The 25,000-nt window shown below is 36.6% G+C and overlaps 3 protein-coding genes across 4 annotated transcripts in view; 2 read left to right on the forward strand and 1 right to left on the reverse strand.

The window, feature by feature from the left end:
* The window catches only part of LOC137656804 (probable serine/threonine-protein kinase DDB_G0275165), a 151,923-nt gene that overhangs the window by 69,543 nt on the left and 57,380 nt on the right, over positions 1-25,000 (forward strand). The window lies entirely within an intron of this gene.
* LOC137656389 (trichohyalin-like) lies at positions 15,675-21,011 on the reverse strand. Its single transcript, XM_068390564.1, has one exon. It carries the CDS (start codon positions 21,009-21,011, stop codon positions 15,675-15,677), a length of 5,337 nt encoding a protein of 1,778 aa, XP_068246665.1.
* Positions 22,687-24,963, forward strand: LOC137656390 (putative leucine-rich repeat-containing protein DDB_G0290503). The gene has a single exon (XM_068390566.1). It carries the CDS (start codon positions 22,687-22,689, stop codon positions 24,961-24,963), a length of 2,277 nt encoding a protein of 758 aa, XP_068246667.1.

Here is a 25,000-nt window from a genome sequence, read left to right on the forward strand (position 1 = left end):
CTTGATGTCTTCCTGATATTTTGGTTTCAACCTTTAATATCCTTTTGTCGTCTCTGATATTTTGGTTTCAACCTTTAATATCCTTATGTCGTCTCTGATATTTTGGTTTCAACCTTTAATATCCTTATGTCGTCTCTGATATTTTGGTTTCAACCTTTAATATCCTTATGTCGTCTCTGATATTTTGGTTTCAACCTTTAATATCCTTATGTCGTCTCTGATATTTTGGTTTCAACCTTTAATATCCTTATGTCGTCTCTGATATTTTGGTTTCATCCGTTAATATCCTTATGTCGTCTCTGATATTTTGGTTTCAATCTTTAATATCCTTATGTCGTCTCTGATATTTTGGTTTCAACCTTTAATATCCTTATGTCGTCTCTGATATTTTGGTTTCATCCTTTAATATCCTTATGTCGTCTCTGATATTTTGGTTTTATCTCGTAATATCTTGATGTCCTCCTGATATTTTGGTTTTATCTCGTAATATCTTGATGTCCTCCTGATATTTTGGTTTCATCCTTTAATATCCTTATGTCGTCTCTGATATTTTGGTTTTTACTTTGATGTTTGTGGTTCAGCTTAGAAATTTGGTTGGAAGTGTTTGCTACAAGTATCTCCCTCTTAAAAAATTCCAATATAGAGTTGAAATGAAAATAAAAATCACCTCAATTTGGTCAATGAATAATTTTTCGGATTTGTTCATATTTTATTCAATTTCCTTCGATATTGTTTTCTTTAACTTACATAACAATTTTTAGGTACGAAAATTATTTTTTGTAATTAACTTTTATTTAGTATATTCATGATTTTGATTAGTGAAAAGTGCGTCTTATTTAATTAATTTTACAATACAAGGCACTAATAATTAAAACTTCTTATTATGCTGGAAATTAAAATGTTCCTTTCCTGACTGCGCTGTTTTTCCTTATGGAGCCCTTTGGCTTATAGAATCCTGCTTTTCCAGCTACGGTTATAGCTTAGCTAGTAGTAATAATAATAATAATAATAATTATAATAATGATCAAGGAACTAGTGAGCGTTTCTATTTTTTACTAATTATAACGCTACCCAACTGCCAATCACTTATTTAGTGGAATACAATTCCTAAGAAAAGAAAAAAAAAAGATTCCAAGAGAAATTTACCAACGCATTTTGTTTCTTGTGGATCGCTAACCCAAGAACCTATGGCGGCATTGTGCTCGAAACTCAATCATTTCATTGCAAAGAGTCTTGGTAAAAGTAACTGTATTTAATTTAATATTGCTACGTGTGATAGAGTTGACCATATCTATATACCTACTTTGATACGGTCTTGCCTCTGTGGGGTTCTTCTCTGGTCTGCCCTGATCAAGGAGTCAAGGTACACTCGGGCACCCTATTCTATCTAATTGCTCTTCGTCAAGCTTTGTTAAAGTTTATATAGTTTATGTAAGTAATATTGATTTTAATGTTGTTACTGTTCTTAATATATTTTATTTTTCCTTGTTTCCTTTCCTCACTAAGCTATTTTCCCTGTTGGGGCCCCTGGGCTTATAGCATCCTGCTTTTCCAACTAGGGTTGTAGCTTAGCATATAATAATAATAATAATAATAAGTGCTCAATCAAGTCTATACTACTTATATTGCGTCGTGTTCTAGGCCTAGAAGGAATCAGGCGCATTTCTCTCTCCATTACGAAGACTCAGGGGAAAGAGAACGAAAGATATCTTCTATTGGCCTTGCTTCTAACTACCGTTACGACATCACAAATTTAAGATCATTGGATAATAATTAGCGTTGATTACTTTGAAGGTAACATTGTCCCGGATAAATTCATCACCGTTATGTCCTCATGGATGTTGTTATTGACTTGGTGTTTGTCCCAAACCAGTTATTTGGGAGACGGTTTTTTTTTCCAGTCGCGATAAGAATAAGGCTAGGGAAGTGAGGAATATGGGGGAAGGAAGAGTTCCCCTGGATACAATCCAGTTTACAGCCCGAAGGCAGGTACTCGGGATGGGAAAGGATAAGGAAAAAGGGAGAAAGGGAAATACAGGAGAAGAATAAAAGAGAGGGGCAGACTCAATTGCGATGTTAGATAGGATTAGAAGCAGTTTGAATAAGGAAAAGACAGGCTGGGAGAGGAAAGGTTTTTTGGTTCTATGTCTAGCCCTAATTGCAGGAGTATGTCCCGTCGTGATAAAGGAGGCTCCACTGAGGTAGGCGTATACATATGATAGGCCTAAATCAATCTGGCCTTGTTCGGAAATAGAACCCAATTTTTTTTTCTAATTGAGGTGATTAGGTATATATGCTTTTTACAAATTAAATTACTGAAAAGTATTCAGCTTCGGTTTTTTTTTTTCAATTGAGGTGAATACGTATATATGCTTTTTACAAATTAAATTACTGAAAAGTATTCAGCTTCGGTTTTTTTTCAATTGAGGTGAATACGTATATATGCTTTTTACAAATTAAATTACTGAAAAGTATTCAGCTTCGTTTTTTTTTAACTGAGGTGAATACGTATATATGCTTTTTACAAATTAAATTACTGAAAAGTATTCAGCTTCGTTTTTTTTTTCAATTGAGGTGAATACGTATATATGCTTTTTACAAATTAAATTACTGAAAAGTATTCAGCTTCCTTTTTTTTTTTAATTGAGGTGAATACGTATATATGCTTTTTACAAATTAAATTACTGAAAAGTATTCAGCTTCGTTTTTTTTAATTGAGGTGAATACGTATATATGCTTTTTACAAATTAAATTACTGAAAAGTATTCAGCTTCGTTTTTTTTTCAATTGAGGTGAATACGTATATATGCTTTTTACAAATTAAATTACTGAAAAGTATTCAGCTTCGTTTTTTTTTCAATTGAGGTGAATACGTATATATGCTTTTTACAAATTAAATTACTGAAAAGTATTCAGCTTCGTTTTTTTTCAATTGAGGTGAATACGTATATATGGTTTTTACAAATTAAATTACTGAAAAGTATTCAGATTCGGTTTTGTTTTCAATTGAGGTGCATACTATATATGGTTTTTTCAAATTAAATTACTGAAAAGTATTCAGCTTCGGTTTTTTTTTTCAATTGAGGTGAATACGTATATATGGTTTTTACTAATTAAATTACTGAAAAGTATTCAGCTTCGGTTTTTTTTTCAATTGAGGTGAATACGTATATATGCTTTTTACAAATTAAATTACTGAAAAGTATTCAGCTTCGTTTTTTTTTAATTGAGGTGAATACGTATATATGCTTTTTACAAATTAAATTACTGAAAAGTATTCAGCTTCGTTTTTTTTTTTCAATTGAGGTGAATACGTATATATGCTCTATACAAATTAAATTACTGAAAAGTATTCAGCTTCGTTTTTTTTTTTTTTTCAATTGAGGTGAATACGTATATATGCTTTTTACAAATTAAATTACTGAAAAGTATTCAGCTTCGTTTTTTTTTTTCAATTGAGGTGAATACGTATATATGCTTTTTACAAATTAAATTACTGAAAAGTATTCAGCTTCGTTTTTTTTTTTCAATTGAGGTGAATACGTATATATGCTCTATACAAATTAAATTACTGAAAAGTATTCAGCTTCGTTTTTTTTTTTTTTTTCAATTGAGGTGAATACGTATATATGCTTTTTACAAATTAAATTACTGAAAAGTATTCAGCTTCGTTTTTTTTTTTTTTTCAATTGAGGTGAATACGTATATATGCTTTTTACAAATTAAATTACTGAAAAGTATTCAGCTTCGTTTTTTTTTTTCAATTGAGGTGAATACGTATATATGCTTTTTACAAATTAAATTACTGAAAAGTATTCAGCTTCGTTTTTTTTTCAATTGAGGTGAATACGTATATATGATTTTTACAAATTAAATTACTGAAAAGTATTCAGCTTCGGTTTTTTTTTTCAATTGAGGTGAATACGTATATATGCTTTTTACAAATTAAATTACTGAAAAGTATTCAGCTTCGATTTTGAATCCCTTCCAGGTCTCAGCATGACAAGTAGTCCCTGAAAGTTCCACTACTCCAAATGTGACCTCTGCCACGGCAGCTTATTTCGGTCAACCCTTTGCTCGACCTTGACCTTTGACTTATGACTTTCAAAAATGAATCACTTAACAATTAATCTCTGAAGGTTTCACTGCTCTATGAGTAAAATTGTGACCTCCGTTACAGCAGCTTATTTTGGTCATACTAGGTTGGTATGCTGTGAGCGATTAGACTATAGTCTCCCACCGTCACCAATCTGCAGTGGCCAGCGTGGTGATGAAAGTTGGATAAAGACATGTTTGAGGCCTTTGTCCTGCAGTGAACTAGAAATGGCTGTTTGTTGTTGTTGTTGTTGTTTTGGTGGTCGTATGTATATATATATATATGTATGTATAATTATATATATATATATATATATACATATATATATATATATATATATATATATATATATATATATATATATATACAGAGAGAGAGAGAGAGAGAGAGAGAGAGAGAGAGAGAGAGAGAGAGAGAGAGAGAGAGAGAGAGAGAGAGAGAGTGCTTTGTAGTCATGAACCAATTGTTTTTAGTTTCGAAAAAATATTCTTTTTAAGAGAATTACTAGAAACTCATTCTTGATCATTTAGAAAAAGGGGTCTCAATAGTCTCTTCTTTTTACAATTTTTAATACAAATAGAGATTCATTAAACGAATGAAATATCGGGATTAAACATCACAAAAGTCACTGAACGAAGCATTTGAGCCTTTGGAAGATATTTGTAAACATTTGAAAGATATTTGTAAACCCGTCATGTTTTCCTTCTTCTTTAGCGGCGGTTGCAAGCACTTCAGGCAACTAGAAGACTAAGCACTTCCTTGTTCCAGAAACCAGCCTGACTATTGTGAGCATAACACAACACGGGGTTTCTTTTAGCGTTTGCCTAATGACATACATTACTGTTGGTGCTATGTACGTTTTTACAGGATCTGGAGAACGTTTGCGAAATAACTTAACGCCTGCTGGATGGATAGTATTATCAAAACATTTATTATTCTTTTGTTATGAAACGTTGATGCAACTCTTCACATTGCTACGCTTTTTTTCTCCTTCCTCTTCAGAAGTTGTAAGTTTCAATGTTATCATTACTCAAAGGGCTTTCTTTTAGTTTGAATGTTGTAAGTTTGAGTGTTGTTATCATTACTCAAAGGGCTTTCTTTTAGTTTGAATGTTGTAAGTTTGAATGTTGTTATCATTACTCAAAGGGCTTTCTTTTAGTTTGAATGTTGTAAGTTTGAATGTTGTTATCATTACTCAAAGGGCTTTCTTTTAGTTTGAATGTTGTAAGTTTGAATGTTGTTATCATTACTCAAAGGGCTTTCTTTTAGTTTGAATGTTGTAAGTTTGAATGTTGTTATCATTACTCAAAGGGCTTTCTTCTCCGACGGCAATATTTTTCTGTTTATCGTTATTGTTGACATGCGTCAGTCATCTTTTGTCACGTGTGTTTAGGGTTTACTGATATTTTATTTTCATGTTTATTATATATTTTTGTGAGGGTGTATATATATATATATATATATATATATATATATATATATATATATATATATTACATGAACTTGTTGTTAGAGGTAAGATTGCTATAGACATATTCTCTGGTAATAGTATACGATCCAATATGTATATATATATATATTATATATATATATATATATATATATATATATATATATGATATATATATATTCATTTATTTATACATATGTATGTATACAGTATATATTTTATATATGTATATATTTATGTATATTGTGAATTTACCCCTCTTAATGTTATTCAGTATGTTATTCCAAATGAAATCCTGCATTCACATTACACTAATATCAACAATAGAAAGTGTGTCGTAGTAGTGCGAAAAAAACACTTTTTAATTTAGCTTCAGGAATATTATTATTATTATTATTATTATTATTGTTATTATTATTATTATCATTATTATTATTACTAGCCAAGCTACAACCCTAGTTGGAAAAGCAAGATGCTATAAGCCCAAGGGCTCCAACAGGTAAAAATAGCCCCGTGAGGAAAGGAAATAAGGAAATAAATAAATAATGTCATGCAAATTTCAGGTGAGCCATTCTTAACAGAGGTGTTTTGTATTTATATTCGCAGTTATTAACATTTTAACCCAAAATTGACATATATACATTGGGCTTTTACTGTAGTTTAGGCGCCAAGTCATTTATATAAAGTTGTAATAGATTAGAATATCCAGTATTCACGAATTTTGTTGATAGGAAAATGATGTGTGCTGAAGGGTTCTGGAAACACAGGGTAGGGGAAAGAATACCAAATTCTTGAGGTCACAAGATCCACCAAGTACATTTTGGGAATAAGCTGTTCCAATAGTAGTGTTCAAAAGAGTATAAATGAAACTTGTATGATTTTATCATTTGATCATAGCATACAAGATCAAACATGTTAGGGGGCTGTTGGAAGAGGGAGAGGGAGGCAGAGAATTAGATGGCGAGATGAGGTGAAGGATGATATGGAGAGAAGAGATTTAGTGGAAGAGGATGCCTTTGATATAAGGCATTGGAGAGGGCGCATCAGGCAACCAACCCCTTAGTTGTAGGAATGACGATGTGAAAGAATAAAAAATGAGATCAAACATGTTAGGCGAGTGATGGAAGATCGAGAGGGAGGCAGAGAATAGGAGGTCGAGATGAGGAAAAGGATGCTATGGAGAGAAGAGGTTTGGTGGAAGAAGATGCTTTTGATAGAAGGTAATGGAGAGGGCGCATCAGGCAACCGACCCCTTATTTGTAGGGATAACAGTGGGAAAGAAGGTTTAATATTGTAGGATAAGTTTAGAATATCCAAAGTGAATTTATGAAAAACGCAGATTCATCCGTGACCAAACAGATTGCTTTACTAATCACGGTTGGCTCCCCGATGAGAACAGACCATGTTGTGGCGGCCTAGTGGTAGTGTCCTTGCCTGGTGGTTGCCAGACTGGGGTTCCTTTGGTCGCCGAAACCTCATCATCCTTGTGAGTTAAGGATGGGTTTGAAGGAGCCTATAGGTCTATCTGCTGAGTCATCAGCAGCCATTACTAAACCCTCCCTGTTCCTAGCTTGGGTGGAGAGGGGGCTTGTGCGCTGATCATATGTAATATGGTCAGTCTTTAGGGCATTGTCCTACTTGATAAGGCAATGTCACAATCCCTTGCCTCTACCATTCATGAACGACCTTTAAACCTTTAAGAGGATGCCTTTCATAGAAGGCATTGGATAGAGTGCATCAGGCAACCGACCCCTTAATTGTATTAAAGATAGGGCATTGGAGAGTGGAAGAAATAAGACCAGACATGAATTCACGGAGGTCCATCCCTCTGGCCAACGCCCAATGCCCTTGACCTTCGATAACCCGAATTTGGGAAGGGTGGGTGAACTATCCTTAGTATCGTTGACTTTCGTGTTTCTATTTCTTGCCCTTGATATTCAAAAGGAGGAAAGGCAGGATCTGTGGCGCCAGTGCAAGGGTGTGGTAAGGAGAGAGAGAGAGAGAGAGAGAGAGAGAGAGAGAGAGAGAGAGAGAGAGAGAGAGAGAGAGAGAGAGAGAGGAACATAGCATCATGGCACAATTTTTTTTCATAGATGTTAAGATATTTATTGTTAAGAGAGAGAGAGAGAGAGAGAGAGAGAGAGAGAGAGAGAGAGAGAGAGAGAGAGAGAGAGAGAGAGAGAGAGAGAGAGTAAGGAACATCATGGCGCACAAATCTTTTTATAGTAGATTTTAAAATATTTTATTATTATTATTAGTATTATTACTATTTTTATTATTATTATTATTATTTGTTTTGATGTTACTGTTCTTGAGATATTCTATTTTAATTGTTTATTATTCCTCTTTTAGTTTGTTTATTTCCTTATTTCCCTTCCTCACTGGGCTATTTTTCCCTGTTGGAGCCCTTGAGTTTATAGCATCCTGCTTTTCCAACTGTGGTTGTAGCTTAGCTAATAATAATAATATTGATAATGATAATTATTATTATTATTATTATTATTATTATTATTATTATTATTATTATTAGAAATACAAATCATTAGAAATTTGAAGTCTTCCCTGATGAGTAGAAAATCAGTTAAGATGTGTCCTTATGAAACAACTTTATTTTAAGAATATTTGTATTAAGATCACAATCAAATTTGCTCGAGAGATTCCAACAGAAGAAACAGGAATTAAGAAATATGCAAATTATCCCGATAAAGTCGCTAAATAAAGCATAGCAACAGACAACCACTTTTGTACTAACGATTTGCAAAACCATTTCACTGGCGTTGTAAAAATGGTCGTAAAAATCGGGAAGGAAAAAAAAAAGTTTTATAACAGTTTGTGTACAACAGTTTGTGCACCTTCTCTAAGGCTGTTGCCCCGCCAGACGATGAAGGGATTTTTCATTTTTTTAAAATGAATAATCAATGCGTATTAGTTGTATTTTCACAATCTCCATTGGCCATATCTGTTTTGGCTAATTTTTCATGGCCGGATGCCTTTCCTGCCGCTAACACTCCCCATTTACCCGGGCTTGGGACCGACATCAAGTTAAGGCTGCCTTGCCCCCCCCTCAGGGAGACCAAAGCGAAGGTGGATGATCTGTATCAAGGATGACCTTCGATCAAAGGGATTACCCGGTGATAAAGTGTGGGACAGAGGTAGATGGAGGAAGCTGGTTAGAAACATCGACCCCACATAGAAGTGAGAAAAGATGCAGACAAAGAAGAAGAAGAAGAATATATGTGTACTGTAGGACTTTCCCCTCTGCATAGCCAGTCTTCTGGAAGAACAGACTAGATTCCCGATATTTGTTCACAAAATAAAGAACCCGGCCACTGAGGGGGGCAAGCCAGCCTCAACTTGGTGCCGGTCCCAAGCCCGGGTAAATAGGGAGGGCTGGTGGCAGGAAGGGTATCCGGCCATGAAAAATCAGCCAAAACAACTATGGTCAGTGAGTATAATCACAAGATAAAGGTCTTGTACACCTTTTTCAAGAAACATAGCCTGCTAAAAAAAGCTGAGCTTTTCCCCTCGGCAAAGCCGGTCATCTGGAAGAACGGATCTAGATATCTGACATTTTTCAAAAAATAAGGGTCTTGTACACCTTTATCAAGAAACAGCATACTAAAAAAAGCTGAGCCTTTCCCTTCTGCATAGCCAGTCTTTTGGAAGAACAGATCTAGATATCCGACCATTTGTTTACAAGATAAAGGTCTTGTACACCTTAATCAAGAAACATAGCATACTAGAAAAAGCTGAACCTTTTCCCTCTGCATAGCCGGTCGTCTGGAAGAACAGATCTAGATATCTAACATTTGTTCACAAGATAAAGGTCTTGTACACCTTTATCAAGAGACAGCATACTAGAAAAAGCTGAGCCTTTTCCCTCTGCATAGCTGGTCATCTGGAAGAACGAATATAGATATCCGACATTTGTTCACAAGATAAAGGTCTTGTACACCTTTATCAAGAAACATAGCATACAAGAAAAAGCTGAGCCTTTTCCTTCTGCATAGCCGGTCATCTGGAAGAACAGATCTACATATCCGACCATTTGTTTACAAGATAAAGGTCTTGTACACCTTTATCAAGAAACATAGCATACTAGAAAAAGCTGAGCCTTTTCCTCTGCATAGCTGGTCATCTGGAAGAACAGATCTAGATATCCAACCATTCATTTACAAGATAAAGGTCTTGTACACCTTTATCAAGAAACATAGCATACAAGAAAAAGCTGAGCCTTTTCCCTCTGCATAGCCGGTCATCTGGAAGAGCAGATCTAGATATCTGACCATTTGTTTACAAGATAAATGTCTTGTACACCTTTATCAAGAAACATAGCATACAAGAAAAAGCTGAGCCTTTCCCCTCTGCATAGCCGGTCATCTGGAAGAGCAGATCTAGATATCTGACCATTTGTTTACAAGATAAATGTCTTGTACACCTTTATCAAGAAACATAGCATACAAGAAAAAGCTGAGCCTTTTCCCTCTGCATAGCCGGTCATCTGGAAGAGCAGATCTAGATATCTGACCATTTGTTTACAAGATAAATGTCTTGTACACCTTTATCAAGAAACATAGCATACAAGAAAAAGCTGAGCCTTTTCCTTCTGCATAGCCGGTCATCTGGAAGAGCAGATCTAGATATCTGACCATTTGTTTACAAGATAAATGTCTTGTACACCTTTATCAAGAAACATAGCATACAAGAAAAAGCTGAGCCTTTCCCCTCTGCATAGCCGGTCATCTGGAAGAGCAGATCTAGATATCTGACCATTTTTTTACAAGATAAAGGTCTTGTACACCTTTATCAAGAAACATAGCATACAAGAAAAAGCTGAGCCTTTTCCTTCTGCATAGCCGGTCATCTGGAAGAGCAGATCTAGATATCTGACCATTTGTTTACAAGATAAATGTCTTGTACACCTTTATCAAGAAACATAGCATACAAGAAAAAGCTGAGCCTTTCCCCTCTGCATAGCCGGTCATCTGGAAGAGCAGATCTAGATATCTGACCATTTTTTTACAAGATAAAGGTCTTGTACACCTTTATCAAGAAACATAGCATACAAGAAAAAGCTGAGCCTTTTCCTTCTGCATAGCCGGTCATCTGGAAGAACAGATCTAGATATCCACCATTTTTTACAAGATAAAGTCTTGTACACCTTTATCAAGAAACATAGCATACAAGAAAAAGCTGAGCCTTTCCCCTCTGCATAGCCGGTCATCTGGAAGAGCAGATCTAGATATCTGACCATTTTTTTACAAGATAAAGTCTTGTACACCTTTATCAAGAAACATAGCATACAAGAAAAAGCTGAGCCTTTCCCCTCTGCATAGCCGGTCATCTGGAAGAGCAGATCTAGATATCTGACCATTTTTTTACAAGATAAAGGTCTTGTACACCTTTATCAAGAAACATAGCATACAAGAAAAAGCTGAGCCTTTCCCCTCTGCATAGCCGGTCATCTGGAAGAGCAGATCTAGATATCTGACCATTTGTTTACAAGATAAAGGTCTTGTACACCTTTATCAAGAAACATAGCATACAAGAAAAAGCTGAGCCTTTTCCTTCTGCATAGCCGGTCATCTGGAAGAGCAGATCTAGATATCTGACCATTTTTTACAAGATAAAGGTCTTGTACACCTTTATCAAGAAACATAGCATACAAGAAAAAGCTGAGCCTTTTCCCTCTGCATAGCCGGTCATCTGGAAGAACAGATCTACATATCCGACCATTTGTTTACAAGATAAAGGTCTTGTACACCTTTATCAAGAAACATAGCATACAAGAAAAAGCTGAGCCTTTTCCCTTTGCATAGCCGGTCATCTGGAAGAACAGATCTACATATCCGACCATTTGTTTACAAGATAAAGGTCTTGTACACCTTTATCAAGAAACATAGCATACAAGAAAAAGCTGAGCCTTTTCCTTCTGCATAGCCGGTCATCTGGAAGAGCAGATCTAGATATCTGACCATTTGTTTACAAGATAAAGGTCTTGTACACCTTTATCAAGAAACATAGCATACAAGAAAAAGCTGAGCCTTTTCCTTCTGCATAGCCGGTCATCTGGAAGAGCAGATCTAGATATCCGACCATTTGTTTACAAGATAAAGGTCTTGTACACCTTTATCAAGAAACATAGCATACAAGAAAAAGCTGAGCCTTTCCCCTCTGCATAGCCGGTCATCTGGAAGAGCAGATCTACATATCCGACCATTTGTTTACAAGATAAAGGTCTTGTACACCTTTATCAAGAAACATAGCATACAAGAAAAAGCTGAGCCTTTCCCCTCTGCATAGCCGGTCATCTGGAAGAACAGATCTACATATCCGACCATTTGTTTACAAGATAAAGGTCTTGTACACCTTTATCAAGAAACATAGCATACAAGAAAAAGCTGAGCCTTTTCCTTCTGCATAGCCGGTCATCTGGAAGAGCAGATCTAGATATCTGACCATTTTTTTACAAGATAAAGGTCTTGTACACCTTTATCAAGAAACATAGCATACAAGAAAAAGCTGAGCCTTTTCCCTCTGCATAGCTGGTCATCTGGAAGAACAGATCTACATATCCGACCATTTGTTTACAAGATAAAGGTCTTTTACACCTTTATCAAGAAACATAGCATACAAGAAAAAGCTGGGCCTTTTCCCTTTGCATAGCTGGTCATCTGGAAGAACAGATCTACATATCCGACCATTTGTTTACAAGATAAAGGTCTTGTACACCTTTATCAAGAAACATAGCATACTAGAAAAAGCTGAGCCTTTTCCCTCTGCATAGCTGGTCATCTGGAAGAACAGATCTAGATATCCGACCATTCATTTACAAGATAAAGGTCTTGTACACCTTTTTAAGAAACATAGCATACAAGGAAAAGCTGAGCCTTTCCCCTCTGCATAGCCAGTCATCTGGAAGAACAGATCTACATATAAGACAATTTGTTTACAAGATAAAGGTCTTGTACACCTTTATCAAGAAACATAGCATACAAGAAAAAGCTGAGCCTTTCCCCTCTGCATAGCCAGTCATCTGGAAGAACAGATCTACATATCCGACAGTTTGTTTACAAGATAAAGGTCTTGTACACCTTTATCAAGAAACATAGCATACAAGAAAAAGCTGAGCCTTTCCCCTCTGCATAGCCAGTCATCTGGAAGAACAGATCTACATATCCGACAGTTTGTTTACAAGATAAAGGTCTTGTACACCTTTATCAAGAAACATAGCATACAAGAAAAAGCTGAGCCTTTTCCTTCTGCATAGCCAGTCATCTGGAAGAACAGATCTACATATCCGACAATTTGTTTACAAGATAAAGGTCTTGTACACCTTTATCAAGAAACATAGCATACAAGAGAAAGCTGAGCCTTTCCCCTCTGCATAGCCAGTCATCTGGAAGAACAGATCTACATATCCGACAATTTGTTTACAAGATAAAGGTCTTGTACACCTTTATCAAGAAACATAGCATACAAGAAAAAGCTGAGCCTTTTCCTTCTGCATAGCCAGTCATCTGGAAGAACAGATCTACATATCCGACAATTTGTTTACAAGATAAAGGTCTTGTACACCTTTATCAAGAAACATAGCATACAAGAAAAAGCTGAGCCTTTTCCTTCTGCATAGCCAGTCATCTGGAAGAACAGATCTACATATCCGACCATTTTTTTTACAAGATAAAGGTCTTGTAAACCTTTATCAAGAAACATAGCATACAAGAGAAAGCTGAGCCTTTCCCCTCTGCATAGCCAGTCATCTGGAAGAACAGATCTACATATCCGACAGTTTGTTTACAAGATAAAGGTCTTTTACACCTTTATCAAGAAACATAGCATACAAGAGAAAGCTGAGCCTTTCCCCTCTGCATAGCCAGTCATCTGGAAGAACAGATCTACATATCTGACAATTCGTTTACAAGATAAAGGTCTTGTACACCTTTATCAAGAAACATAGCATACAAGAAAAAGCTGAGCCTTTTCCTTCTGCATAGCCGGTCATCTGGAAGAGCAGATCTAGATATCTGACCATTTGTTTACAAGATAAAGGTCTTGTACACCTTTATCAAGAAACATAGCATACAAGAAAAGGCTGAACTTTTTCCCTCTGCATTGCCGGTCATCTGGAAGAACAGATCTAGATATCCGACCATTTGTTTACAAGATAAAGGTCTTGTACACCTTTATCAAGAAACATAGCATACTAAAAAAAGCTGAGCCATTTCCTTCTGCATAGCTGGTCATCTGGAAGAACAGATCTAGATATCCGACCATTTGTTTACAAGATAAAGGTCTTGTATACCTTTATCAAGAAACATAGTATACTAAAAAAAGCTGAGCTTTTTCCTTCTGCATAGCCAGTCTTTTGGAAGAACAGATCTAGATATCCGACCATTTGTTTACAAGATAAAGGTCTTGTACACCTTTATCAAGAAACATAGCATACTAGAAAAAGCTGAGCCTTTTCCTTCTGCATAGCTGGTCATCAGGAAGAACAGATCTAGATATCCAACCATTTGTTCTCAGATTAAGGATTTTTTTTCTATTCTACAACGCAAGTCGTTATTATTCCAAAGTGGGTTTTTTTCAGATTTTTTTTCTAATTTATAATGTAATTTTAGGAAGAATTCTCTCATTCACATTTTATATACTTGGCGGCCATTTTCTACAATCTTAACTTACTCATGAAATGTGATGTACAATCCAACAAAAACTATTTTTAGGGACCCTTCCAGGATATGACTGCATAATAGAGAAAGCTAAGCTTTTTCCCTCTGCAGGGCCAGTCTTCTAGATTATTCCAACAGAGCAACCATAAGGTTGACATCCGGAATAGATCTAGAAATCCGACCATTTGTTCACATGACAAAGGCCTGTACCACTCCATCATGGAACCGTTGCATACAAGAAGAAGCTCAACTTTTTCCCTCTGCAATGCACATCCTCTTGGTTACGCCAATAGAATGTAGTGTTGAATCCAACAAAAACTTTTTTTAGGGACCCTTCCAGGATCTGACTGCATACTAGAGAAAGCTAAGCATTTTCCCTCTGCAGGGCCAGTCTTCTAGATTATTCCAACAGAGCAACCATAAGGTTGACATCTGGAAGAATAGATCTAGAAATCCGACCATTTGTTCACATGACAAAGGCTTGTACCACTCCATCATGGAACCGTTGCATACAAGAAGAAGCTCAACTTTTTCGCTCTGCAATGCACATCCTCTTGGTTACGCCAATAGAATGTAGTGTTGAATCCAACAAAAACTTTTTTTAGGGACCCTTCCAGGATCTGACTGCATACTAGAGAAAGCTAAGCTTTTTCCCTCTGCAGGGCCAGTCTTTTAGATTATTCCAACAGAGCAACCATAAGGTTGACATCCGGAAGAATAGATCTAGAAATCCAACCATTTGTTCACATGACAAAGGCTTGTACCACTCCATCATGGAACCGTTGCATACAAGAAGAAGCTCAACTTTTTCGCTCTGCAATGCACATCCTCTTGGTTACGCCAATAGAATGTAGTGTTGAATCCAACAAAAACTTTTTTTAGGGACCCTTCCAGGATCTGACTGCATACTAGAGAAAGCTAAGCTTTTTCCCTCTGCAGGGCCAGTCTTTTAGATTATTCCAACAGAGCAACCATAAGGTTGACATCCGGAAGAATAGATCTAGAAATCCGACCATTTGTTCACATGACAAAGGCTTGTACCACTCCATCATGGAACCGTTGCATACAAGAAGAAGCTCAACTTTTTCCCTCTGCAATGCACATCCTCTTGGTTACGCCAATAGAATGTAGTGTTGAATCCAACAAAAAGTTTTTTTGAAGGACCCTTCCAGGATCTGACTGCATACTAGAGAAAGCTAAGCTTTTTCCCTCTGCAGGGCCAGTCTTCTAGATTATTCCAACAGAGCAACCATAAGGTTGACATCTGGAAGAATAGATCTAGAAATCTGACCATTTGTTCACATGACAAAGGCTTGTACCACTCCATCATGGAACCGTTGCATACAAGAAGAAGCTCATCTTTTTCCCTCTGCAGTTCACATCCTCTTGGTTATGCCAATAGAATTGTTTCTTAGTTGTATACTTTTAGATTTTGTTTTTTTCTTCCTTTTTACTCTTAAAAATTCTGTTCTTTGATAACCTTTTGTAATATATTTCTAATCCTACCCAAGGCGACATCGTCCTTTAGTTCGCTCTTGTTTTCTGCCTCCCTTCTCATTTTGTATATCTTATTTCGTAGATTCTCTACAGTTTTTATGAGTTTTCCTCTTTCTTTTTTCAATTTTTTGTTTTCCTTGTGAAGTTTCTTTTCTATCTGCGTTTTTTCTGTGTTCATTCTAGTGGTGTTTTTTACCTTTTGGCAAAAATCTAGGGAGACTTTCCGCTTCAAGGACTCCAATTGGAGATACATTTGAGCAAACTCCCTGGCTATGTCTTCACGTAATATCTCTATTTCCAGCCTGCCGTTCTTGCAGTCATTCATTCGTTGCTCAAAATGTGACTCTTTTCCTTTTGAAATTTTTTCCTTACTAGAAAATTTTTTTTTTATGGCATTAAATATATTCCAGTTTAGATTGGAGACTTTATTCCAATGTTTCGAAATCAGTTTATGAACTTTGAGGTTCCTTATTTCTTTTTTCAGTTTAGCCTCATGTTTCTTGCCCTCCTTGATTTTTTTCTGTAAGAGTCTTATTTCCTCTCGGCGTTCCCAAACCAGACCCTTTAGCACAGAGATGACCTCTTCCAGGTTTTGAATTGTCCATTCCAATTCTTCTAGCATGCCGTTTTCTTCCGCCCGGTCATCAGCGTTTTTAGCCATTAATCTTCTAAGACGGGCTCTGTCGTTATACAACGCAAGGACCTTAAAATCCTTATGACTTCTCCTCCGTTGCCGTAATTTAACTTGCAACTCCAGAATTGCGATAACCTTTTGAGCCTGCAACAAGTCTAAGTTATTTGGGTGACTTATTTTAAATAGTCTTCTTATTCTACGTTCCATCCATTTTCTCTGTATACTTCTAAAGAGATTTACTTCCCTTCTGTTTGAGGCCGTTTCCAAATGGGTAGTAGCTTTTTTAAGAACTATTTCCTTATTCCTTTGTGCAAACTCTCTGGCTACGGCTTCACATCGCATTTTCATTAGATGGCTCTGGTTCTTGCAGTCATCCAGTCGTTGCTCAAAATGAGACTCATTTTCTTTGGAAAAGTTTTCCTTCCTGAAAAAAGTCCTTTTTAATGCGATAGATTTATTTTCTTTTTTATTGGGCACTTTATCACAATGTTTTGAAATCAGTCTATCAACTTTCAGGTTCTTTATCTGTTTTTCCAGTTCAGCCACTCGTTTTTTGCCCACTATATGTTTCTTCAACAATTGTTCTACTTTCTTTCGGCATTTTTGGTACTTAGCGTTTTGCTTATTTCTCATATTCATCCTAATCTTCGTTTTCAGCATCAGCTGTAAACTTTTGTTTCTCTTTTTCGTCAGTTTTTTCTTATTTTGAGACAGCAAGTTTCTCAGAACACCAATTTCGAATCGCAACTCTTTTACCAAGTTATCCCGCTTTTCTTTATTTTGGTCCAGCTCAACAATTTCTTTTTTCAAATTTTCGATAGTTCTTTTAGCCAGCTCAAACTTTGTTTTAATATCCTTCCTCTTTAATCTATTCAAAAAAGGGCGATTAGCCATTTTTGAATCATCCAGTTCCTCCTTTAATGTCTGGACACATTGCCAATGTGGTTTGATTTCATCGTATGGTGTATCAAGGCCTAACGAGTTGTAATATAATGTCTTACCGTTTCGATTTTCTCCTTCCCTTTTGCAAGATACTCTTCCGCTTAAGGCCATTTCAGGACGCGTCGTTTCACTTCTAGGAACCAATTTTTCATTTTCTGGAAGTTTGGCCTTGGTGTATTTCTGTTGAGGACCTTTATTGTAGTAAGCAAAGATGGGATTTCTTAAGTCCTTGGTTAATTCATCTCTTGTTTCCCCGGAGGAATTGTGAGATCCATATTCAGTTTCCCCATCTTCATGTTTTTCGGAAAGTGGCTCCTGTTTGTTTTTTCTTCTCTCCAGTAAATCTCTGATTTTTTCAATGACCATTCTGTCTCTTTTTCTCCTTTTTTCTTGTTGTTGTATGTCCTTTGTTTTGGTCTTTTGAATTTCTTTCCCCCTTCTCATTTTGTCCATCTCATTTCGTAGATTCTGTACAGTTTTTCTGAGTTGATCTCTTTCTTTTTTCAATTTTTTGTTTTTCTTTTCTATTTGCGTTCTCTCTGTGTTCACTCTAGTGTTACATTCTTCCTTTTGGCATCTATCTTGGGAGACTCTCCGCCTCAAGGACTCCAACTGGAGATCCCTTTGAGCAAACTCCCTGGCTATGGCTTCACGTAACCCCGCTATTTCCAGCCTGTGGTTCTTGCAGTCATCCAATCGTTGCTCAAAATGTGACTCTTTTTCTTTTGAAATTTTTTCCTTCCCAGAAAAAATCTTTTTTATGGCATTAAATATATTCCAATTTCGATTGGAGACTTTATTCCAATGTTTCGAAATCAGTTTATGAACCTTGAGGTTCCTTATTTCTTTTCTCAGTTCAGCTTCACGTTTCTCGCCCTCCTTGATTTTCTTCTGTAAGAGTCTTATTTCCTCTCGGCGTTCCCGCACCAGACGTGTTTGTTCACATATCATCTCGGCCTGGTTTATGATTTCCCGTTCCACCTCTTCTACTTTGCGGCTCTCTTCTGCCCGCCTATCCTCTACTTGAGACACTAATTTTTTCAGATTGGCAATCTCATCATGCAACTCTTGAACCTGAATATCCTTCTTGTTTCTCCTTAGTTGCCGCAAGGAAATTTCCCATTTTAGAGCTGCGATGATATTGTTAGCCTCCATCAACACAACCATATCTGGGAATCTTTCTTTAAATAGTTCACTTATTCTACGTTCCATTATTATTCTCTGTACACTTTTTGAAATATTTGCTCTTCTACCGAACATTTCCATGGGTGTGTAAAGCAGTGGAGGGGTCAGCCACCAGAATCGTTTGCAGTGTTTAATTTCACCTTCACAAACTTCACTTCTGGTTAAGGCCGTTTCCAAATGTGTAGTAGCTTTTCTAAGAACTATTTCTTTATTCCTTGGAGCAAACTCTCTAACTACGGCATCACGTAGCATCGTCCTTGGTGGCCTCTGGTTCTTGCAGTCATCCACCCGTTGCTCAAAATGGGACTCTCTTTCTTTGGAAAAGTTTTCCTTCCTAAAAAAAGTCCCTTTTAATGCGTTAGATTTACTTTCTTTTATATTGGGTAGTTTATCGCAATGTTTCGAAATCAGTTTATTAACTTTCAGGTTTTTTATCTGTTTTTCCAGTTCAGACTCTCGTTTTTCGCCCAATTTGATTTTCTTCTGCAAGTGTCTTATTTCCTTTCGGCATTTCTGGTCAAGAGCCTTTAGCTTAGATACCATCTCCTTCTCATTCCTCAATTTCCGTTTCACCTCGAACACTTTGTGTTGCGTTTCCATCAGGTTTATTTTATTTTTAGTCAGCAACCTATTCCGAACACTAATTTCCAGTTGCAACTCTTTGACTAAGTTATCGTGATTGTCGTTCTTTTGGTCCAGCTCGACAATTTCTTTTTTCAAATCTTCGATAGTTATTTTAGCCAGCGCAAATCGTGTTATACAAAACCTTTTTGAATCATCTAATTGCCAAAGTCTTTTGATTTCATCATATGGTGTATCAAGGCCTAACGAGTTGTAATATAATGTCTTACCGTTTCGATTTTCTCCTTCCCTTTTGCAAGATACTCTTCCGCTTAAGGCCATTTCAGGACGCGTCGTTTCACTTCTAGGAACCAATTTTTCATTTTCTGGAAGTTTGGCCTTGGTGTATTTCTGTTGAGGACCTTTATTGTAGTAAGCAAAGATGGGATTTCTTAAGTCCTTGGTTAATTCATCTCTTGTTTCGCCGGAGGAATTGTGAGATCCATATTCAGTTTCCCCATCTTCATGTTTTTCGGAAAGTGGCTCCTGTTCGTTTTTTCTTCTCTCCAGTAAATCTCTGATTTTTTCAATGACCATTCTGTCTCTTTTTCTCCTTTTTTCTTGTTGTTGTATGTCCTTTGTTTTGGTCTTTTGAATTTCTTTCCCCCTTCTCATTTTGTCCATCTCATTTCGTAGATTCTGTACAGTTTTTCTGAGTTGATCTCTTTCTTTTTTCAATTTTTTGTTTTTCTTTTCTATTTGCGTTCTCTCTGTGTTCACTCTAGTGTTACATTCTTCCTTTTGGCATCTATCTTGGGAGACTCTCCGCCTCAAGGACTCCAACTGGAGATCCCTTTGAGCAAACTCCCTGGCTATGGCTTCACGTAACCCCGCTATTTCCAGTCTATGGTTCTTGCAGTCATCCAATCGTTGCTCAAAATGTGACTCTTTTCCTTTTGAAATGTTTTCCTTCCTAGAAAAAATCTTTTTTATGGCATTAAATATATTCCAATTTCGATTGGGGACTTTATTCCAATGTTTCGGAATCAGTTTATCAATCTTGAGGTTCCTTATTTCTTTTCTCAGTTCAGCTTCACGTTTCTCGCCCTCCTTGATTTTCTTCTGAAAGTGTCTTATTTCCCTTCTCCTTATTCCCTCTAGTTCACAGATCACCTCGTCCTTGTTTATCATTTCCCATTTCATCTCTTCTATTTTGCGGTTAGCTTTATCCAGCTTATCCTCTAAACTAGACACTAGTATTTTTAGAACGTTAATTCTCTCATTTAATATTCCCACCTCCCTAAGCCTACTCATGTTTTCCCTTATCTTTTTAAAACGTAAGTCGTCTCCCCTTGAAAAGCCTACCTGGCGCTTGGTGCGATAGAGAGGGGAGATTTTGTATGGATTGTTCAAAAGATTCATATTTCTAATCATTTCAATCTCACCTTCACAAACTTCCCTTCTGGTTAAGGCTGTTTTTAAATGTGTAGTAGCCTTTTTAAGAACTATTTCCTTATTCCCTTGATCAAACTCTCTGGCTACGGCTTCACGTAGCTTCGTCATTGGCGGCCTCTGGTTCTTGCAGTCATCCACTCGTTGCGCAAAATGTGACTCCTTTTCTTTTGAAATTTTTTCCTTCCCAGAAAAAATCTTTTTTATAGCATTAGATATATTCCAATTTAGATTGGAGATTTTATTCCATTGTTTCGGAATCAGTTTATGAACCTTGAAGTTCCTTATTTCTTTTCTCAGTTCAGCTTCACGTTTCTCGCCCTCCTTGATTTTCTTCTGAAAGTGTATTATTTCCTCCCGGCATTCCCGCACCAGTCCTTTTTGTTCACATATCATTTCGTCCTTGTTGATCATTTCCCATTTCATCTCTTCTATTTTGTGGTTTGTTTCCGCCAGCTTATCCTCTATTCGAGATACTATTTTTCTTAGACTATTAAAAAGTCGTATTTGTCTCTCCAACATTTCCAGGTGTGGCCTCTTTGTTACAGAGTTCTCCCACCAGAATAACAATAACAATAGCAATAACAATAACAATAACATTACCGTCTTCGTATAAATCATATCATCTCGGAATTGGCGAAAACCATTCCCGCAGCAAAGTATAACAATTGTAAGAAAACTTGATGTGTTCATGATACTGAATTGAATAGTGCCTGAAAATAGGCTTGTCTCTAAAATATGAAAGATAGTCTTCAGACGTCTTCACGTCTGAAGAATATCCATTGAAAAAACATCGACCCCCACATAGAAGTCCGAAAAGATGTAGGCAAAGAAGTCTTCAGACGTCTTCACGGCCCGTGAAGACTTCTGAAGGATACAGATACTGCGGCACCAATTATCGACGCGAGATATGATTGATGCTTCACCGTTTTCCAAAATCGTTTTTGTATTCGTTGAAAAGCGTTGTGTTGCTTTTCCGTGCTATTCTTGTCGGCGGTTTCGTATAAGTACTGGTGAAATCTTTTTTCCAGCGAAAATATTCGCTTGTGGTTACATATGTTTAACTGGCATTGTAAATTTTCTTTTCCCCATTTAGGCGGACCTCTCTTAATTCACGCATAAGCGCATCCAAGATTTGATTTATAACATTATATTTTTCTTTCCCATCTTTTAATTCTTGCCGATATCTTGCGACCGCGACTGCTAAGCCAACAATCGTTCCCGTTAACGTTAATGCAATAGCTATAAGAAAGGAAAGTTCCTTTCCTCCAATAACAATATTTATTAAATTCTTAGGTTCGTCAGACACTATTGTTGACGGTTTGTCCTCAGTATAAGAAAGTAAAAAAGATAAAATTGATATGAGCTTCCGTAAAACCTGCATTTTTTCTAATGCAACATAGTGTCTTAATCAGCCTTAGTTTTAAAAAGAAAGAAAGATGAAGACGACGTTTCAGAACTCTCTCACCAACGTCTTCGAACAACTCTTCACTTGAAGCCGCTCCAAGAATCGAAGACCCGTGAAGACCGCTGAAGACTAATTTGAAAAGGGAAGTTAAAACTGCAAAGACTTAAGGGAAGGTGGATGGAGTGTGAAACAATGATTATGGAGGAGAAAGCTCTCACACTGGAAAGCATCGGAGACAGAAGAAATTGAAAACGGCTTTCCAGAAATAGAGACCGTGTGTAGCGGGAAAAGCAATCGAAGAAGTAGTCCAGTGTTATTCGTCTTCGTGTATAAATGATAAACTGCAGAAAAATTAACGGTGATAGAGTTTTAGAACTTTCTCCGACGTTGTCTTCGAACAACTCTTCATTTTAAAGAACATAAACCTTGAAACAGCTTCAAGAATCGAAGCTGCATCCTTCAGAAGTCTTCACGGGCCGTGAAGACGTCTGAAGACTTCTTTGCCTACATCTTTTCGGACTTCTATGTGGGGTCGATGTTTTTTCAATGGATATTCTTCAGACGTGAAGACGTCTGAAGACTATCTTTCATATTTTAGAGACAAGCCTATTTTCAGGCACTATTCAATTCAGTATCATGAACACATCAAGTTTTCTTACAATTGTTATACTTTGCTGCGGGAATGGTTTTCGCCAATTCCGAGATGATATGATTTATACGAAGATGGTAATGTTATTGTTATTGTTATTGCTATTGTTATTGTTATTCTGGTGGGAGAACTCTGTAACAATGAGGCCACACCTGGAAATGTTGGAGAGACAAATACGACTTTTTAATAGTCTAAGAAAAATAGTATCTCGAATAGAGGATAAGCTGGCGGAAACAAACCACAAAATAGAAGAGATGAAATGGGAAATGATCAACAAGGACGAAATGATATGTGAACAAAAAGGACTGGTGCGGGAATGCCGAGAGGAAATAATACACTTTCAGAAGAAAATCAAGGAGGGCGAGAAACGTGAAGCTGAACTGAGAAAAGAAATAAGGAACTTCAAGGTTCATAAACTGATTCCGAAACAATGGAATAAAGTCTCCAATCTAAATTGGAATATATCTAATGCTATAAAAAAGATTTTTTCTGGGAAGGAAAAAATTTCAAAAGAAAAGGAGTCACATTTTGCGCAACGAGTGGATGACTGCAAGAACCAGAGGCCGCCAATGACGAAGCTACGTGAAGCCGTAGCCAGAGAGTTTGATCAAGGGAATAAGGAAATAGTTCTTAAAAAGGCTACTAAACATGTTATTAATATCGTTATCGGAGGAAAGGAACTTTCCTTTTGCATAGTTTTTGCATTAATGGTAACGGGTACGATTGTTGGCTTAACAGTGGCGATCGCAAGATATCGCCAAGAAATAAAATTTTGGCAAGATAATAATAATATAAAGCGTCAAATCTTGGAGGCACTTATTCCTAGAAGTGAAACGACGCGTCCTGAAATGGCCTTAAGCGGAAGAGTATCTTGCAAAAGGGAAGGAGAAAATCGAAACGGTAAGACATTACATTACAACTCGTTAGGCCTTGGTACACCATACGATGAAATCAAACCACATTGGCAATGTGTCCAGACATTAAAGGAGGAACTGGATGATTCAAAAATGGCTAATCGCCCTTTTTTGAATAGATTAAAGAGGAAGGATATTAAAACAAAGTTTGAGCTGGCTAAAAGAACTATCGAAAATTTGAAAAAAGAAATTGTTGAGCTGGACCAAAATAAAGAAAAGCGGGATAACTTGGTAAAAGAGTTGCGATTCGAAATTGGTGTTCTGAGAAACTTGCTGTCTCAAAATAAGAAAAAACTGACGAAAAAGAGAAACAAAAGTTTACAGCTGATGCTGAAAACGAAGATTAGGATGAATATGAGAAATAAGCAAAACGCTAAGTACCAAAAATGCTCAAAGAAAGTAGGACAATTGTTGAAGAAACAAATAGTGGGCAAAAAACGAGTGGCTGAACTGGAAAAACAAATAAAGAACCTGAAAGTTGATAGACTGATTTCAAAACATTGTGATAAAGTGCCCAATAAAAAAGAAAATAAATCTATCGCATTAAAAAGGACTTTTTTCAGGAAGGAAAACTTTTCCAAAGAAAATGAGTCTTATTTTGAGCAACGACTGGATGACTGCAAGAACCAGAGCCATCTAATGAAAATGCGACGTGAAGCCGTAGCCAGAGAGTTTGCACAAAGGAATAAGGAAATAGTTCTTAAAAAAGCTACTACCCATTTGGAAACGGCCTCAAACAAAAGGGAAGTAAATCTCTTTAGAAGTATACAGAGAAAATGGATGGAACGTAGAATAAGAAGACTATTTAAAATAAGTCACCCAAATAACTTAGACTTGTTGCAGGCTCAAAAGGTTATCGCAATTCTGGAGTTGCAAGTTAAATTACGGCAACGGAGGAGAAGTCATAAGGATTTTAAGGTCCTTGCGTTGTATAACGACAGAGCCCGTCTTAGAAGATTAATGGCTAAAAACGCTGATGACCAGGCGGAAGAAAACGGCATGCTAGAAGAATTGGAATGGACAATTCAAAACCTGGAAGAGGTCATCTCTGTGCTAAAGGGTCTGGTTTGGGAACGCCGAGAGGAAATAAGACTCTTACAGAAAAAAATCAAGGAGGGCAAGAAACATGAGGCTGAACTGAAAAAAGAAATAAGGAACCTCAAAGTTCATAAACTGATTTCGAAACATTGGAATAAAGTGTCCAATCTAAACTGGAATATATTTAATGCCATAAAAAAGATTTTTTCTAGTAAGGAAAAAATTTCAAAAGGAAAAGAGTCACATTTTGAGCAACGAGTGGATGACTGCAAGAACCGCAGGCTGGAAATAGAGATATTACGTGAAGACATAGCCAGGGAGTTTGCTCAAAGGTATCTCCAGTTGGAGTCCTTGAAGCGGAAAGTCTCCCTAGATATGTGCCAAAAGATAAAATACACCACTAGAATGAACACAGAAAAAACGCAAATAGAAAAGAAACTTCACAAGGAAAACAAAAAATTATAAAAAGAAAGAGGAAAACTCATAAAAACTGTAGAGAATC

The sequence above is a fragment of the Palaemon carinicauda genome, chromosome 17, assembly GCF_036898095.1.
Source record: "Palaemon carinicauda isolate YSFRI2023 chromosome 17, ASM3689809v2, whole genome shotgun sequence".
Lineage (NCBI taxonomy): Eukaryota > Metazoa > Arthropoda > Malacostraca > Decapoda > Palaemonidae > Palaemon > Palaemon carinicauda.

Excerpts from the sequence above, each read along its gene's own strand:
- LOC137656389 (XM_068390564.1), bottom strand. The coding sequence starts at position 21,011 with ATGTTGGAGAGACAAATACGACTTTTTAATAGTCTAAGAAAAATAGTA.
- LOC137656390 (XM_068390566.1), top strand. The coding sequence starts at position 22,687 with ATGAGGCCACACCTGGAAATGTTGGAGAGACAAATACGACTTTTTAAT.